At 37.3% G+C, this 17,646-nt stretch overlaps 1 protein-coding gene across 4 annotated transcripts in view; it reads right to left on the minus strand.

Annotated features, from left to right (window-relative positions):
• The window catches only part of SMYD3 (SET and MYND domain containing 3), a 396,189-nt gene that overhangs the window by 139,781 nt on the left and 238,762 nt on the right, over nt 1-17,646 (minus strand). Inside the window, exon 1 of one of the 4 annotated variants that reach the window (XM_061365802.1) lies at nt 16,388-16,449. The exons of the other annotated variants lie outside the window; for them this stretch is intronic. Within the exon in view, the coding sequence (XP_061221786.1) occupies nt 16,388-16,417 (30 nt within the window). The 5' untranslated portion in view covers nt 16,418-16,449. Of the gene's footprint in view, nt 1-16,387; nt 16,450-17,646 lie in introns of those variants that run through there. 4 annotated transcript variants of the gene reach the window in all.

Raw genomic sequence — 17,646 nt, forward strand, 5'->3', positions numbered from 1 at the left:
TTGTTATTTTTGTATTATACAATCTCCAAAGCGCTTTGAAATTATGTCCTTAATGTGAGCACTCCTAATTAAAACCAAGTAATTACCACTCCCAAAGTTGCAGTTAATATTTATTTTTTTAACCAATCAGAAATATTTTATCTCAAGTCATTTTTAATGTTCCCTGTTATCCTGCCTCTGAGAGGATAGGAAAGAAATATGATGCTTATGAAGCAGATACACTTTTACCTGTTGTAGGAGACAGCCTGGAACAGCACTCCCAGAGAAGACTGGCAGTGATCGTTAAACATGTCTACCTTTCTCAAGCTCTCTTGTTTGCTAACATGATAGCTGCTCTATCACTCCCCTCCTCAGCTGGACTGAGGAGAGAAAATACAGTGAAAGGCTTGTGTGTTAAGATAAGGGTTGGGAGTGATGACTCACCAATTACTGTCATGGGCAAGAACAGATTCCACTTGGGGAAATTAGCTTAATTATAGTAACTCAGATATAAACACGGAATTTACAAAGTAAACTAAAATCTGAGCCTCTGGGAAAAAAAAACTTCATATACACATTTTTTGCTATGCAGGTGACAAGTACAGAACTTTATGGGATATGAACAGAGTTCTGTGCTGTTGGACATTTATGTGTATATATGCTGGCAAAAGTTAAGATATGCCTGAATGTTTTGACACAAATTCACACATAGAAGTGAGCTCAAAACAACGTCTGATGACACGACAACAGTGCCACTGGATATGTATTTATGACTGGGAGATGGCACTGAGAATCTTGGCCAGCTGACTGAGAGGAGAACCAAAGAGCCAGGGCATTCACACCGTGAGGAAAGAATAAGGGACTTTCTCAAGTAAGACAGGGAGCAAGGCCCAAACTTTCACTTGCCTTGTGAAGGCAGAAGACAGGATACAGGAAATACAAGACAACTTGAATCCCAATTAGATCTTTAAAACAGGATGAAAGCACTGCCTGCACTTGGCTTACCCCTCTACAAAAGGGCAATTGCCTGGTTATCCCACAGGCATTAGAGTTGGACTCTGCTTTTCCACAGACAAAGGTGCAAGAGTCTTTCAGTTTCTAGATGAAGTCTCTGGTTAAAAGCACAGAGACTTTCATGAGTGTTTTTGGATACTTTATGGCAATCCCTACATCTATATCCGCTGAGGCAATACAATGCCATGGAGATGGTAAAGAGGTGACTTGCCTCCCCTAAATGTGTTAATATCATTTGTGTGGAAAGAAGTTAAGATCTGAAAGCACAAAGGGAAAGGATTGTAGATCACTCTAAATCCTAAGTGAAAGAAAACCCCATTTCACGAATATTTATTTTCACAGAGATTTTCCTATGGCACATGGAGATGGAATTCTCCACAATTAGGAAGAACACATAAACTTTAGCTTCCTTATTTGAAAGTATATAATATCTAATTTCCTTATTACAGTATATGATACAACTATGCTCAGAAACACCAAAATAGGAAAACATACTGGCCATAAAATGTTCTTTTCAAAACATATCTTTAGCCAGACCTTTAGCTGCTATTAAAGTTAACTTTACCATAATCTGAAATAGGATCAGAATGAGGATCACATTTACCATGTTGCGTCTATTTTCAGCTTTAAAATTTTTAAAACTAAAATGTTTACTTTTTAAATTTAAAAGCAGCCTGCATGGAAAATTACATTCTGGCCAACAGTGCTCATCAATCAAACATTTCAGGGTTTCCCTGGACACAGAGAGCTCTCACTGCAATAACTCAGAGCTGAATATAAAATTTTACCCTGAATCAAACTGAGAACTAAATAGTTACTAGTGAAGGATTACTTTCAAATTCTTCTTTTAACTCATTTCTCATTTCAGTCACACATTCTCTGAGCTTTAAGAATGGATGTAGGCTGCTCAATTTCAATGAAACTGGCTGGATAAATCAACCGCATCACACATTTTGCATGAGACCAAATATTGATCCATGAAGAGTTATTTTTGAAGGTTATTAGATACAGCAAACTGTCATGTGTTCTTTTTTATAGCTCATTCACCTATTCCTATATAAAGTTCCATTTATGTTTTTTTTTTTTATAATTTGGTCTATACTTCACCTGGAAAATGATTCAGAAGACACACACAAAAATTACCATGCATTTAGGAAATGTGAAATATAAACCTGAATTTTTAGAGTACAAACACATACATTAATTCTTACAGATAAAACAATCTACTATTTCATGAATTTAACTTTTTTGTCAGAGAAACCAAAGGAAAAAATTAAAAAATTTGGGAATAACAATCCCACCACAAATTTAAGGATATGATCTTCCTAGAAAATCCAGACTCAGCTGAAAACATGATCTTTAATGCCCATTCCCGATTTCAAGGAGAATTAAAAGCACACCAGACTTTTACAAGATTCTTCATCACATTGTGTACTCTGCTGTACTCTGTGAGAAACTTTCAGCTTACAAAGATGTGATATTACGTGTCTGAAGTTGAAGGCATCTTCTTCATTTAAACACATTCAAAAGGTTGCAACCCAGTTTAGATTCAGGCCTGGCAGCATTTTTCAGCTGATTTATATAAAATTTGCTGCTAATAACCAGACAGAATGCCAAGCACTAAGGAACATCAAAAGATGGTTCTAGGATGAAAATGCTTATAATAAAATCTTGTTGGACGTTTGGATGGGAGTGGGCCCCTCACAGCTTTCAACACTGTCCCTCATTTTATTCCTCTGAGAAAAATAGCTCCATCAGCAATAAGTGTTCCTTTCCATTAATCTGCCTGGAAGAGCTGCTTTAAAAAAAAAGAATAAATGAAAAAGTGATTCTTCATTTAAAAGGAACTGGGTCTCCTCCCCCCAAAATAAACAAAATAATTCAATTAGGCTTGGGAAACACCATGGTCTTGAATAGAGAATCCGTGTTCATTCACTGCCAACAAAAGAACAGGGAGTTTGTGAAAATCTAAGACAGAGGCGTCTTTTTGTTTAAGAACTGATGCTTTGTCAATGCTTTTAAACACCAGTGGTTTCCATAATACAGTCTGTATATTAAAATGCCAGTTCAGCTTTCAATAAAAGTTTACTGTCACAAGACTGTTCTTCCTCCCATATGTTCCAAACTTCAAAGATTTTTCAAATCTCTGTTTTGGTCCCAGTGCTATTCTATCAAGAACAGGCACAAACAGAATTTGTGGAACACAAAGGTAATGAAATTACAGGATCTGTCACTTTGATCTGTTTTCTTCAGTGTGCCACACAACCCAGACACAGAAATGCAAATCTGAAGATAAATAGCTCTAAAAACATTGAAGGCACTGTGCTTTTCAGCATTTCTTTTGTTGAGACCCAGCCTTGAGTGGGTTATGTAGAGAAACAAACACCATGAAGAGTACATCTGCTTGCAAGATACTTCACTGCCTGTGGGATAAACCTTTATACAAATCAAGACTCCACTGAGTAATATAAACTAAGTATATCATTTGGAAATACAATAAATCAAAACGTTTAACAAACTTAGAAGTGATTTGAGTAAGTGCAAATCAAGCAGAATACAGTCTTCTAAAGTTACAAAATTTGTTGATACTGCAGCAGTATCTGCAGACACCTGATTTCACTAGATGTGACCCAGCCTCCAAGCCACATACATTATTCTACATGTTATATGGGAAAATCAGGATACCACTCAGTAAACTTAACTGGATGAAAATATAGATGAAGGCACACATTGATGGCTACTTTTGCTGAAGCAGTTTGCAGTGACAGACTACCCAGGTGAACTTAAACTGAAGAGCCACTTATTCCCTTCCACGCAACTTGCAGCAGGGAAGTGATATAGCCCTAAATTGCCAGTACATGAACCCATCTAAAGAGAGGCACATGGATCACTAAAAGGACCTACAAGAAAAAGGGACAGCTACTCATCCTCCCTCATGCTATCTGGTTAGTGAGAGGGAACATCATTCACTTCCAACATTTGTACCCTCCATGCCATGGTTTTCTCATGCCAGTACAAGATTAAACAAACTTACCAGTGATTTTATGATACACACAAAAGATGATTGAGATCAAATCATTGACACACAAACCAGTTATACTCCAAAAGTTCAAAAGCAGAAAACGCTTTCACAGATCCAAAAATCTCTCTGTGACTTATTTCCCTTTCAAAATGGACACTAGTATTTACAGACAAATTGGTACTAATATTTTCAAACAACGAATGGAAATCTAAAAATCTTTTTCTTTATACCAAGAGCAAGGCCAAACCAAAATTGCCTGAACTGCTTCTCAGTCACAGATCAAATCTAATATCCCTGAAGGTGACGTCAAGGGCCATCTATCATTAGATAATAACTATATACGAGCAGATAACAGTAGACAAATAGCCATTTCCTTTTTGCAGCATGTTGCCACTGACATCAGTAGATCTACTTATGAAAGCAAGTGCAACTCACCACTAGGATGTGAGCTGGGAGAGCAGAGGGTGATCATCCACTGTGCTTCAGAAATAGAAAGCAGTAAAGCAGTAAGATTCACCTTGCATAAAGGAAAATTACAGTTGCTGCAGAAAGAGCATAGCTGTTGTCACACCTGACTTGGAATAAGCCTAATAGGCAACTTCTCCTGTTTGTTCCTAGGACAAGACAGATATGAGGAATAAGCATATAGATGGCAAAAGCCATGTTTTTACCTTTCTTTTCAGCTGTGCTGTCACAGCACAGACCATAAACACAGTCAATAAGGTCTAGACGAGCAATGCAAAAGGAATTAGATCAGCTAGGAAACTGAAAAACAAGCAGATCACACAGGAGGTCCATAGACAGCAATATAGACTTTAGTCAACATCCAGGGAGAAGGTTTTCATCTTTCAGTTTTGCACTTTCATAAAGGCAAAAGACTGAGTCCTGCAGTATGGCCATCCCCACTTTGCTGAAAACAGCTGCTGATAGCTCCAGCACCAGAAAATCTAAAGGAAAACTGTTGTTTTGCAGAGCTCCTTTCCTCTTTACACGTTTTGGGTACATCTTGAAGACATTCTTTATCGATGAAAATGTCTAACAAAATGGTTCTAAAGTTATAAATATTTTCTAGTCACCATCAGGCAAGCACTGACACCAGCAAGGTGTGTATCTTTTCCCCACAGCAAGATTAAAAGATCTTAATCTGGCTACTCATATTGGAAGCATCTGCTTCAGTCTACTGAACTTATTTAAGATATGATAGGGAGGCAATTAGTGGATAGTCTCCATGCAGAAGGGATTCTTTGCTTTTTCCTCAAATTCATAACAATTCACACCAGTGGAAGCTAAAGGTAACCAAAATCAGCTATTAGAAGCTTAACTGCTATACCACCACACTGAAATGCAGAAGCCTTAGCATTGCCTGATGCCTTTGAATAAAAGCTGGTTCTCTTTTCAAAGATGTGTTATACCTCAGACATGTGTTCATGGGTCTAACATAGCAATTATTGTGGTTTGTTGACCAGTTCTCTAAAGGATATCACTAAAGACCTTGGTTCTACTTCTGGCGATAGAGGTATTCATTTTCATCCATGGTGCTTTTCATTTTGACTTCATTTATTATACAATCAAAGTCAAGCTGCATTTTGCACCTATAACTGGGAAAAAAATATCATTTAAATTCTTTAGATGTTATGTCCAGATGATAAACAACTGCACTAAAATACTAATTAACTCTAAGATTTTTGTCTTACAGCAACTATGTTTCAGTTTACAGTATTCATTAGGAAGATTTAACAAGATAGAACATTTAGATTGGCTTTTGCTAGCTTAGTTGTTCCTAGTTGCAAACAACCAAGGTTCATTAGAGAAACAGTGGATGTACATGTAAATGGTGCAGTAAATTTTGGAGCTACAACTTCCTCTTTACAGACAGTATGGTTTTCATAAGCACTTTGATTACTGCTCTTACACATACAAACTTTTTGATATCGAAAATTTCACACTGAGATTTTCCAAAACTTATTGTACTTTGTCTTCCTAAAGTCTGGGATAAACCCTTCTCTCAGGATTGGCTCCCAGGTCCATTAGCTCAATGGACCTTGGGTTACACTGAAATTACAGGTATGAAGATATGGCTCAATGCATTTTAAAAAGGACTGAATTAAAGTCAATATTTGAGTCTTAATTCCTTGAGATGTTTTACAGTGTTCACAAACAATAGCTTCATGTAAACATTGGTGAGACAAAACTTGAACATACTTCTGTGGGAATTTTGATTAAAGACTGTATGCACTGATGGTTCTCATTTAGCAAAGCACGTTACATCTTGGGAATATAAAACCCAGAGAATATTGTGAAAGACATATAAAGATATTTTAAGGTCTTTGTTGTGTTTCAGTGTTTATAATTCCCTCTATAACTCTCAACACTGAAAAAGGTTTAGGAAAAGGTTTACCAGTCAGTGAACTTTTCAAGTCCATGTGTGCTTCCTACTCAACCATTTTGCAAAAAGGAAGAAAATGAATATTAAAGGTATCATACATCTCATGTAACCCATATAATAAACAACTGCATTACTCTTATTCAGGAAAAAGAGATAGCTTTTTAACAGCCATCAGCCTTATCTCTTGTCTTCCTCTATGTTTTTAACATGGTTTTGACTTTGCAGCAAAATATATTTTTTTAAACAAGACTATTACAGCAGCTAATATACTCACTGAATAGGTGAACCAACTGATATTTTTTGGTATAAATACCAATTCTGTTTTACAAGAAAAATCTTGTTCTATCTAGAGAAAGAAAAATTACTACATATATGCATAAAATTCTTTCTTTCTTATAAGGGACGGTTTCATACTGTTTTTATCCTACAGTTGTTAGGATGTGTGCAACCATCTTCAGTTAGAATGTTATTTGATATAATTTTTCCATAACATGGATATTTTAATATTTTTCTTTATAAGATCAGTTGAGCTTACACATCATCTGAAATTACCAAATAATGCATTCCATGGTAAAACTGTTTCAGATATATACAGTGACTGCTAAGTCAACAGTTTCATCCATGTTGTGCAAAATTTTAGACAAGATAAGTAGTTCATTCTTCAGTGGAGTGCATGAAAAGGAGTACAATAATACTTCCATCATTATGTCCTCCTTCTGACCGCACTATATTTCCTCCTACTTTCTGACAAATCCACAGTTGGAAGAAAAGGTAGAATCAAACAGCCTGCATAACAACTTAATTCACCAGCCTAAACATATAACGGGGACTAAAAAGATACAAACTCTCTTAATTTTAAGGCATTTTTGCTAGGATAGATTTACAACTAGTTTTACAATGTGAGTGGTTTTGGGGTTCTTTTGGTTTTGTTCAATTTGTTAGTTTTTTTTTTTTTTGTTTTGATGTTATTTTTTTAAGAAGAGAATGACTCACTTCTTATAATCCAATTATGTCATTAATAAGCTAATAATTCAAATAAAACAAGTGACTGGAGGGATAATCATTACAAGAGAATTGTTATTTTGCCTATTTTCCATAAGCTGGGAAAAATGTGGCTTATTTGGGAAAGAAGGGTGGGAAGTAACTATCGAAATACTTTTGAAATTATTCCAGCTAAGTCACAGAGAGTGTGTCCTTGTGAATAGCTCAGTTCACGTGGTGCAAACAGAAACCAAAGAGAACTTGCTCCTCAAAAACATTTAAAATAAACCATCAAGACTAAGTCATATTGATGAAACTGATTAATACATTCAATAAAATGTCATTACAATAAACTCCCCATAGCACTGGGGAATGTGAAATTAATAATTAACTGGCCAGAAGCAGTAATTTTTGTTTGGTTTTTTTGCAACTATTTCTGACATAATTGTATGATAATGGAGACTGAAATTAAGGCTTATTTTTGAGGGATAGGCCAAAATACCTTTGAAAATGCTTAGAATACTTCAAAAATACTTTCTAGTCTGATTATCATTTTCAATTTCTCTTTGGTTTTACACTGACGGTAAGATTGTGGCAAGAATTGTATAAGAACATTTGCACAAGGAAGGGAGTGTTGAGAGCCCTTGATCCCTCTTTTTCGCAGCTTTCCTCTTCCAATCAGCACCTGAAAAAGAAATCTGTGCTTTCATGTTCTCCTAATATTACTTCTCTCCTGTAGAGCATTTGGTGATAGCAGCTCTCCCAAACTCAAGAGTTTCTACATCAGTTTATCTGGAAATGACTTTCTGAAATTATGCTACTTAAACAAAAAAACTGCCACCTCTTCAGGGCTAGAAACCACTGGATACCCAGATTTACGGCACTAAGCAAGCAACTGTAGAAGAAAGTTTGTGAGCAAATCAGGAGGTAAGGTATTCGACAAAACCACAATAGAGCCATGATGTAGCTAAGTGAAAGCCTTGGGAACGAGCATGTGATGAGGACAAACTGCACTTCATCCAAGTACTCTCCTATTCTCCAAACATTTATAGCCAGAGCTTTTCTTAGCCAAGCACAATTTCATGCATTTATTAATTCTCAAGAGACTACTCTCAAGAATTTATGTAACCTTTCATTATCCACAATGTCCTATGGCGAGGATTTCCGCTGGTTAACAATATATCATGCAGAGAACTGGCTTCTTTGATTTGCTTTGAATTTACCACCTGTAAATGTCATCATGTATCCTTTACCAACACTCAATAGCTATAATACTCTTAAGAAGGACCAATACTGCTGAAATCTAACTTCATCCTCTTTCTTCAAATAATTTTGGCTGAATTAGACAACAACAAAACAATCCAAATTAACCACTTCCCCAAGTTTGCTTCCTGCAGGATCCCTGAGGCACCATCCCCTTGCCCAGGGTTTATCTCCTTCCCCAGAACAGATACCATGAGCTCCACCAGCCCAGCAGGCTCTTTCAGAAACACTTCTAGCAACTGTCAAGGCAGTGGCACCCTTCCTGTCACAAGCATAATATCCAAGTCAAATTTCTGTCACAACCACTATCTCTTTCTCAGAGCCAAATTTAGAGAATGAGTGTTGGGAATAATTTGCCTTGATCTAATGCAACAGCTGTACTATAAATACACAAAGGGTGGTGCCCACTTTTACTCCATTCTCACATTGATCAAGAAGGCAAAATCTTCTCCCATTGACTTTTGCCAAGTTTGAATACTGTGCTTATTTAAAGTTGGTACTTGCAATGTACACAGATAATTCTGGTTACATACACCTTTTACTGGGTTAGAAAATATTAGAAGCAGATGATAACAACAGTGCAACTGTAGAAAACAAGCGCCCTCTGTTCTAGGGGTTTGGCTCAGATCTATCTGAAATCAAGAGAGGAGCTTTCACTGGTCTCAACAAGTACTGCACCATGTTGTGAGCTCTTGGTGATTGTGTTCAAAGTGGCAACCTATGCATTAACGGCCTGGTCCTTGCCCTAGCACACACAGCAAGGATGCTCCTGCTTGATGCAACCTGGGCACTTGGCACTAATGGGAGGTGGAGAAAGAAGGGATACATCCATACCTGCACCTCTCAAATCCGAAGTGATCTAGTCCCTCAGGAGAAACTTTAGGGTGAGTTGGGCAAATACAAACTATAAGCAGGATTCTTCACCCTTCACAGAAATCAGCATTGCCTCAGATTTGGAGCTGGATGACAATTTTGCAATTACAGTGAGAAGAAAGCACAAGAATTGGCTCCTCACCTCTGAGTGCTACTGACAAACTTCCACAGCTACACAGCCCAAAGTAAACAGACTTCAGTAACTACCCTCGTAACTCTATAGCAGAAGCCTCTGTAATATTTGTAATGATCCCAGTAACAAAAATCATTTTAGCAGCCTTCCTCCATTCTCCAGTTGTACCCAACTCCTCGTTTCCAACCAACAAAGAAGTGAGAGGGACCTTAACAAAAAAGGGAAACTCACAAAGTGCTCCATTTGCATCCATCAGAAAGCAAAGGCACAGATAAGCTATGAGACCCACTAAATCAAAACCTACAATTAAAGAAGCTGTCATCTGCACTACATAATCAAGTTGTGTTTATACAGCAATTTTACCCAGTTTGTCATCTCATCAGCTTTCAGATCTTCATATATTTCAGAGAATTCATTGTGCAGCTGCGTTACGCTCTCTCTTCAATTATTTCCATTAGATATTATTAATAGGGCACATTATAAAGATCTCATTGTTTTTCTGGCTAATGACAAAATAAAAATTGTTTATCTGAGCCAACATTTTAATGTTTTAAAACATTTTAATTGCATCTATAAAGATTCCAGAAATCCATTTGGAAACAGTTCTCTATGCTGCACACTGCCTTTAGGATTTTGCTAGAATTTACAAACAATTTGAATTAACATTTACACTTAAAATGAAATGTGTCATAATCCAGTCTCATTCCTTAAAAAAACATTAAAAATACTGGGAGAAGAAAATATTTTTTTTTTATTTCATTTAGAAGGATTTTTTTTTCAGTTCAGTAATAATATAGATACGTACACTGTCCATTCAAAGATGGGAAAATTGATGGAAAGTAATTAGCAGCACAAATTAGGCTTTGCTATCACCCTGAAATGAAATGAGTATCATAAGATGCTAATTAGCTGGCAAAGTACCAGGAAAGAGTGTCTGGCAAGGGCATTTAATAAAAAAGGACCAAGTTTTATTTATTACAATCATCCAATTTTTAGGTGCTGCATGCCTCTGGCTACCCTACTCAAGATCACTGTTTAAGGATGGACAGGCTGTCTTTTTCCTCCTCAGCTGAAGATAAAGAAGGGCCAAAAGGTACATGAAATGTCAATTACATTTTTAAGTCAAATTCACACAGCTATGAGCATAATTCACAGTATAAAGTAGTGAAGATGCAAACCATAGAGCTCAGGCTTTGGTTTTTTCCTCCTCCTGCAGATGTGACCTATACATCAGGCTGAATTCTGGGTATCTTCTCCATATGCTAAATTATGCAAAGTGTTGTGTTTTCTTTGAGCTTCCTGACACACCTCTAGAGAAAAAAAAAATGCTCTCCCACTGTCAGGAGCAGTGGCTCTCATTATATTTAAGCATGACCTATGCATGGCACAGCACCCCAAGTGGCAGGTGGATGTCCTGTGCTCTCCCTACCAGAAAGAGCAAAAGCGGGCACCGTTACGTGATCTTTGGAACTTTCCCAATCCTCACAGCAACTGCAGCATTCAACCCTGAAAATAGCAGCCAAGCCAGTGCAAATGAATAAGAACTGATGTGCTGTGCCTTTTATTTGAATTTGCCACAGCTGCTTTCCAGCTTTTTGGTTGGTCTGGGCAAGTCTGTATGCATATTATTTCTTCAGTAATTTACTTAAATAAAATAGATAATGGGCATAAATGCTAAAAGGGGAAAGAAGATATTTGCCATACATCTGGGCCACTTCTTTTCCCTCGTAATTTCCCTTATTCCCAAAACTCTGAGGATACAAATGCAGCCAGTGAAGCTGCCAGAACACAGCTGAGGGGCAACGGCATCTTTTTGCAAAAGCAAATACAGACAAGGCACTCTCAAAATCTACTGACAGGAGGGGAAAAGCCACATTCCCTACAGGGTCCTTCCCTATTTATGCCTAGGAGACTAAAAACCTCCCCTGTCACTTTTAAAACGTATGGTATCTCTCCTCCCACCCATGTGTTTTTTCCAATAAATTATATATGCTGGTAACAGAAAACACAGGCTACACAATGTGGATTCCCAAAACCTTACAGTTAATTAGTACTTCACTGAAGGGCCATTTAAGAAAAATGGACTGTTATTACCATGACTAATCAGAGCAGTGTTGTTTGCAGTAAGGGTATACTGCGGATGCCTCTAGACTGCTTTTGCAATATAGAACTAAAATTGGCAGCAAATGGCATGTATTGGTTTGAATCCATGCTGTTCCAGGTTGGGTATATGTACACTGTTCTGTAGAAAGCAGGCCTCAGTGGATATGTGGAAAATATGTCAATATATCTGTGTTCAGCAGCCAGGGTTTCCTCTAAGAGACAACAGGTTGGTTTTGTGCCGAGAGGAGGCCAGAAGACAACTGACACTGAATAATCAGAGAGCTGGGGCCACAGCTCAAAACAGTGAACCAAAATGACAGTGTAAACATATCTCTGAAATGTGTGTCACACACTCACACATGTAAATCACTTTAAAAGGTTTTAGAAGGACAGCGGTAACTTCAAAAAAACACTTGTAAACTAACCATTGGGTGGGCGTTTACTGCTACTGTGTGGGCATGTACTAACACAGTACCCAGGGTCATGGTAAAGGGAGAAGACAAATATGAATCTTTTTCTTTTGTCTTCATTTTGCTTACTTTCTATGCCAACGGTATATTGTGCACACTGAGTTCTGTTGTCCTCTCTCCACATGTGCTCCTGCACTTCTGTGGGTCTTCCACCCAAAGACAGAAAAGAAAACCAACATAAATCATTTACACAATGATACGCAGCAGGAACATGAATGGCATAACATTAGGAAAAGCTATTACTTCTTGTTTGGTTGCTTTTAAATCAGCAACATTTCACCATGTCGCTTTTAAAGTTAATTTTTCCCCTGACAAACCTTATTTGTTGTGATTTAAGTAATTTACTACTTTACCATATTTAAGGTATTTTATACCAACACAAATGTACTCTTAATCATTTTCCAATCTTTTTTCTCTCTGAATGCCTGCACTCCATTTAAGTTCAACCAAAGAATCAGGCTAGCACTTGAAATGAATGCACTTACCAAGTAAACCAGCGAGAACCTGTTCTCACTGGACTACTGTTAAAACTGATGTTTATTTTGGCACCAGCAGTTATGGTATGTCTCTGCTAACATAAACTAGTAACTGCAATCAATAAATGGACAACAAAGTTCTCTTGCAGAAGCCATCCATCTGTTACTTGCTGTTGAGGTATTGATTAGTATTCTGCACATGCAGCCACATTACCACACAATATACATAATGCAACGAAGCAATTACTGAAACTAAGAGCTAAATCTTCATTTGTTTCATAGGTCGGGCAAATAAAAATAAAAGGCTCATGACATTCATACCCAAGCAATATTAAAACCACTACTTTTCCATTTGAAGCCAATGAAAATACAACCACATAACACATACCTAGCAGTATCTTAAGAGCAACAAAAGGTTTCAAAAAATACAGTATTGTAATAACTCTTCTTTCAGAAAACTAATTAGACAATCTTGATGGGAGGTTCAGAATTTCAACAACAACAACAAAAAATCCTCTGCCTCAATTAATGAGATTGTTTAATGAAGAGCACTCAATTACAGGGTTATGAAGACTCTCTCATGTCCCTTTAATTGCTCTTTCCCATTCTGATTAACCTCTTGAATGCCAGTCTTTCTGGCCTGCTCATTACTATGCCTTTTAAGTATGATCCTGTTCCCCAGAATAATAGAGTAATAGCACAGCATACCCTCCACACCATGTATGATCCCTCCAAGGAACACAGTGTAAACAGCATGTCACAGCCACCTTCACCATACAGCCTGGTGTCTTGTGAGCAATCACATGCACAGGCTGCTTCAGGAAGAACTAGTCTTAGTGGACCACTTTTTTTTTTATCGAATTATTAAATGGAAAGTGGTCCAATTCGTCCTTTTAATTAATATATTTCACAGATTGCCTAGTAATAGGAAGATCCACCACAGACTGTGCGCTTTTTGTCACAAAGAACTGAAAGTCCTCTCTTACTGACTACTGCAACATCTTGCACTATCGCGCTACTAAGACAATTCTTATTCCAAGCTACTTTTCAGAGACAAGATTTTGGCTAATATTTCTGAGGAAGTAGGGTAAGTGATTCCGTAGTGGGGAGACAAAATGTATTTTGAAAAGAAGCCAAAGATTTTATTTGACTTAGAATGCAATGAGCAATGTTGAAATAAATGCCAGCAAATCTAGATCACTTACGGAATAATATTAAGAATAAAACTTTTGTTAATCTTTGCTTTCCTCTTTCCAAGATAAACTACTGCAAGATTAAACTACTACTCCAAGACACAGTTTCTATGCAATGCAACAGAAAAATATTGCAGGCACACAGTATAGCTGTTCCTTTAGTTCCTAACTGAGGCAGGGCAAAGACAGCACAAAGGTAAGAAAATAATTCTGTAGGGGAAACTTGTCTAATATCAAACAGACACTAAAACATTTGCACTATGAAGAGATTCCTATAAGCAATCCTGGTTTAAGCTACATAAAATCAAGAAGAATAAGAACTGAAAATTCAGAGATTTCTGCATAGGCAGAGGAGGCAAGTAGTCATGGAGATATAAATAATCTTGCCCTATGTTTGGTTCTTCACATGCCTTCTCTGGTTCTTGTCAAGTGTCCCTGTAGCAGGAAGTTCTCTGTACTCATAAATACATAAATACATCCTGGCCATGACTTACTCTGTTTTCATTTGGAGTTCCTTGAAATCAGAGTTAAATTTCTCTAGAAGAAAGTTTGCAGACAACTGTCTCCCCTGCATTACCTACCATTTGTGAACAGCTATTTTTTTCTAAGAGCTTATTAGTAGATTACAAAAACAAAGTAAAAAGGACAGCTGCAAAACACAGTAACTTCATGAAATCTTATTAAAAACTCAATATGCTTTAAACAGAAGCTACAAAATAGGGTGAAATCTTAGCTGTAAGTCAACAAGGTACAAGCATCACACCTCAACCCCATGTGTCAGCTGTGCCTGGGAAGAACAGCTTTCTCAAATATTGCTTTTGGCCCAGCACAGTTTTATTGCATTTACTGACATGATTAAATCAATAAGCCAGTTTCCTGAAACAACATCAGCCTGGCTGCTTGTTTTGTTTTATTCTTGTTCTCTCCCAAGATGGACACTTCCTAAACGGGAAGCCTCACTGAGAACCTCCTCATGGAGCAAGTGTGTTTTGAAAGTCAGCCTCCATCAAAAACCATTCTTGCAGCGCTCACACCCAAATGAAAATGTCAGGAGTGCCTGTGTCCAGTGCCCACCTCCATTATCCTTTCATAAGTAAATCATTTTCAGGCCACACCTCTGACAGTCATTAATGCTTCCAAGCATGGCTGTCAGTGAAAGTGGCACTGGCCGGCACTGACAAGCGGCACACCTGGGACACAAACAGTGGTCTGGAACAAGTGGTGGTTTTTTTACACACCCCACCCCTGCAGGTATTTGGATGGTGTAGAGGGCAGAGCCAGGAAAAAAAAACAACAGTCCCAAGAGCAGCACAGAGGCTACAGGGAACTGGAGTACCTGTACGACAGAAAAAGATAAAGGCAGAGGAAATGCAACCATAGAACGATAATACCTGTTTGAGCGCATCTGCATCTTTCACACTTTAAAGGAAAAGAATGTCTCAAAGACTTGCAACTCCTAATACCAAGAGGAACTGTATATCAGAGAGCTTGGGAGCATTCAGCCATATGATCAGTCTCTTCTAATGTTCACTAGGACACACAGCTTGAGATAAGTTATAAAGAACAGCGCTCTCTCTCCTCCCAACTTTTATTTTTTAAGCCACACAGAATGCTATAAACAAACACAATCAAATTTAAAGTCCAGAAATGCCTTCCAAGTCTCTAGATTATACTTTACGAAAGCAGTTTTTACTTTTCCCCCAAAACAGAAACTACCACTATATGGGCATATTGTAATGCAGGGAATAATGCAACAGACTTAAAAATGGTTTCACTGTATAGATCACACACAAACAAATTACAGCTCCTATCAGAAAGCAGATATGTTGCGAGGGCACAGAAAATTTTTCATCTCACAGAAATTTCAGTAGAATGTATAAAATATTCCAAAAGTTCTGCTATAAAAAAGTCTCATTTAAGTCCTGACCAAATCAGTATTCATGAGAACAAGTCCCTCTTTCCCATAACTCCTGTATTTCAAACAGGTCACCATTTGCTTCTCTAAATGTATCTGGTTTTATTAATTTCACAGAATCAATGTGTATCATATATTATAAAATAACTAACTTCTGTGGCATATATTTACTCCTGAGTAAGACTTTATCCCCTTTAAGAAGAGAGGGCTTAGGTCAATCATAGGCACAGTGACCTTAGGTATATTGTAACAGATTATTATTCTAATGCTTTTAATACTCTGAGATTCTTAACAATAGATGCAAGTTAGAGCAGATTTTTGCTTTATTTCTTCTACCATGATTAAAGAATCCAATAGAGAAACATATTTTTCTGATACAGAGATAAACAGGCTGGCCAAAATACACTGAAAAATCTTCTGCAATTAGTACTGTGATTAAGGCATTGACTTGTCACAACTACATTTTAAGAAACTTCCTGTCACTTCAGTGAGATACAAACCATGACCGTTCTAAACACCTAAAAGAAATATGGCTTTTGAAGCCTGTTGTTAAAGTGCAGAAACTGTCTATATACTCACACATACATTCACGAATACCAAATGAAGCATATTCAGAGACTTCAGAGAAACCTTCTACTTTATTTTTTCATGCTAAATTAGGATAAGAATGTCTGAATCTTGTCCAAAGTTTGATACTGCATATGTTTAGCTTCAATTCAGGTATAGCTCCACATAAAAACAGCACTTGATTTTAAGTTTGCAATTTTACAGCATTGCAAGATTGTTTTGCTCTTAGCGGCGAGAGTGGAAAGCAATAGATAACTGTCACATTGTACCCAGATTTTCTGGTTTCAGCTTTAAGACAGCGGCCTGCCAACTTCCAAATTATTTTGGAACAGCCCACAGAGGAATGTGAAGAAGTAAATAAGGAAAACCAGAATTCAACTGGGTGAACTGCACATAAAACCAAAGAAATGTTCATGACAAACTGTTAAAATAATTAACTTCTGGTATCTCTTCTGTACTGCAGAAGTGACTGGAATCAAAAAACATTAACAACTTCCATGAAGCTGAGAGTATGTTTCTTAAAATGTAGCCAAAAGCCAATCTACAGGGAAGATCATAAATTATATATGTATTTCCTTCTGAGGGTAGTAGTGCTATTACGTAACAAAACCCAAACAAAGACAAACCAACAATCCCTCCCCCCCCCAAAAAAAAACCACAAAACCCACAAGCAACAAAAACAAAATAATAAAAAAAAAAAACAAAACACCCAACCAAAACCAAACCAAATAAAATAACAAAACCACAGAAGCAGTCTTGGGGTAACAAACATTTTTTCTGTACTTCTTAAATTCTAAGGACCACTCACAAACCCTGAAATCTAAATAAATATTACAGCTGAGCACAAATGAATGCAAATCCATATACTGTCTTTCACAGTCATGAGCTTGGGTACAGGACATGGGAAAAAATTAAGACATTTCAGTAGAACCTTTCAAAATGGCCTTCAAGATTTCATATAAACCTTCCCAGTTCAGACACGTAGGCCTGCCATCAGCTGTCCCAGTGGAAAAGGCTGACTGGAAGGCATACAAACCTCACCACTCTGCACACTCCATCTCAGTGTGCTTCTAAGATCAGAGGGAAGTCTCACTGAAAGCTGTTTTTCTTCAGTTTTTTTTTTTCTCCAATCCTAAAAATGTCAGCAGAGCTTCTGAATGAAACATTACTTAATAAAGGAAGACTTGCTTCTTTTCAGATGCTTACAGAAATGAGACTGCAAAACACATTTAGTATGCAGCCATGAACAATGAGTTCAAAGTCAAAAAACA

Source organism: Neopsephotus bourkii, unplaced genomic scaffold (assembly GCF_033783945.1).
Source record: "Neopsephotus bourkii isolate Nb327-2 ecotype Australia unplaced genomic scaffold, CSIRO-AGI_Nbou_v1 NB_1292, whole genome shotgun sequence".
NCBI lineage: Eukaryota > Metazoa > Chordata > Aves > Psittaciformes > Psittacidae > Neopsephotus > Neopsephotus bourkii.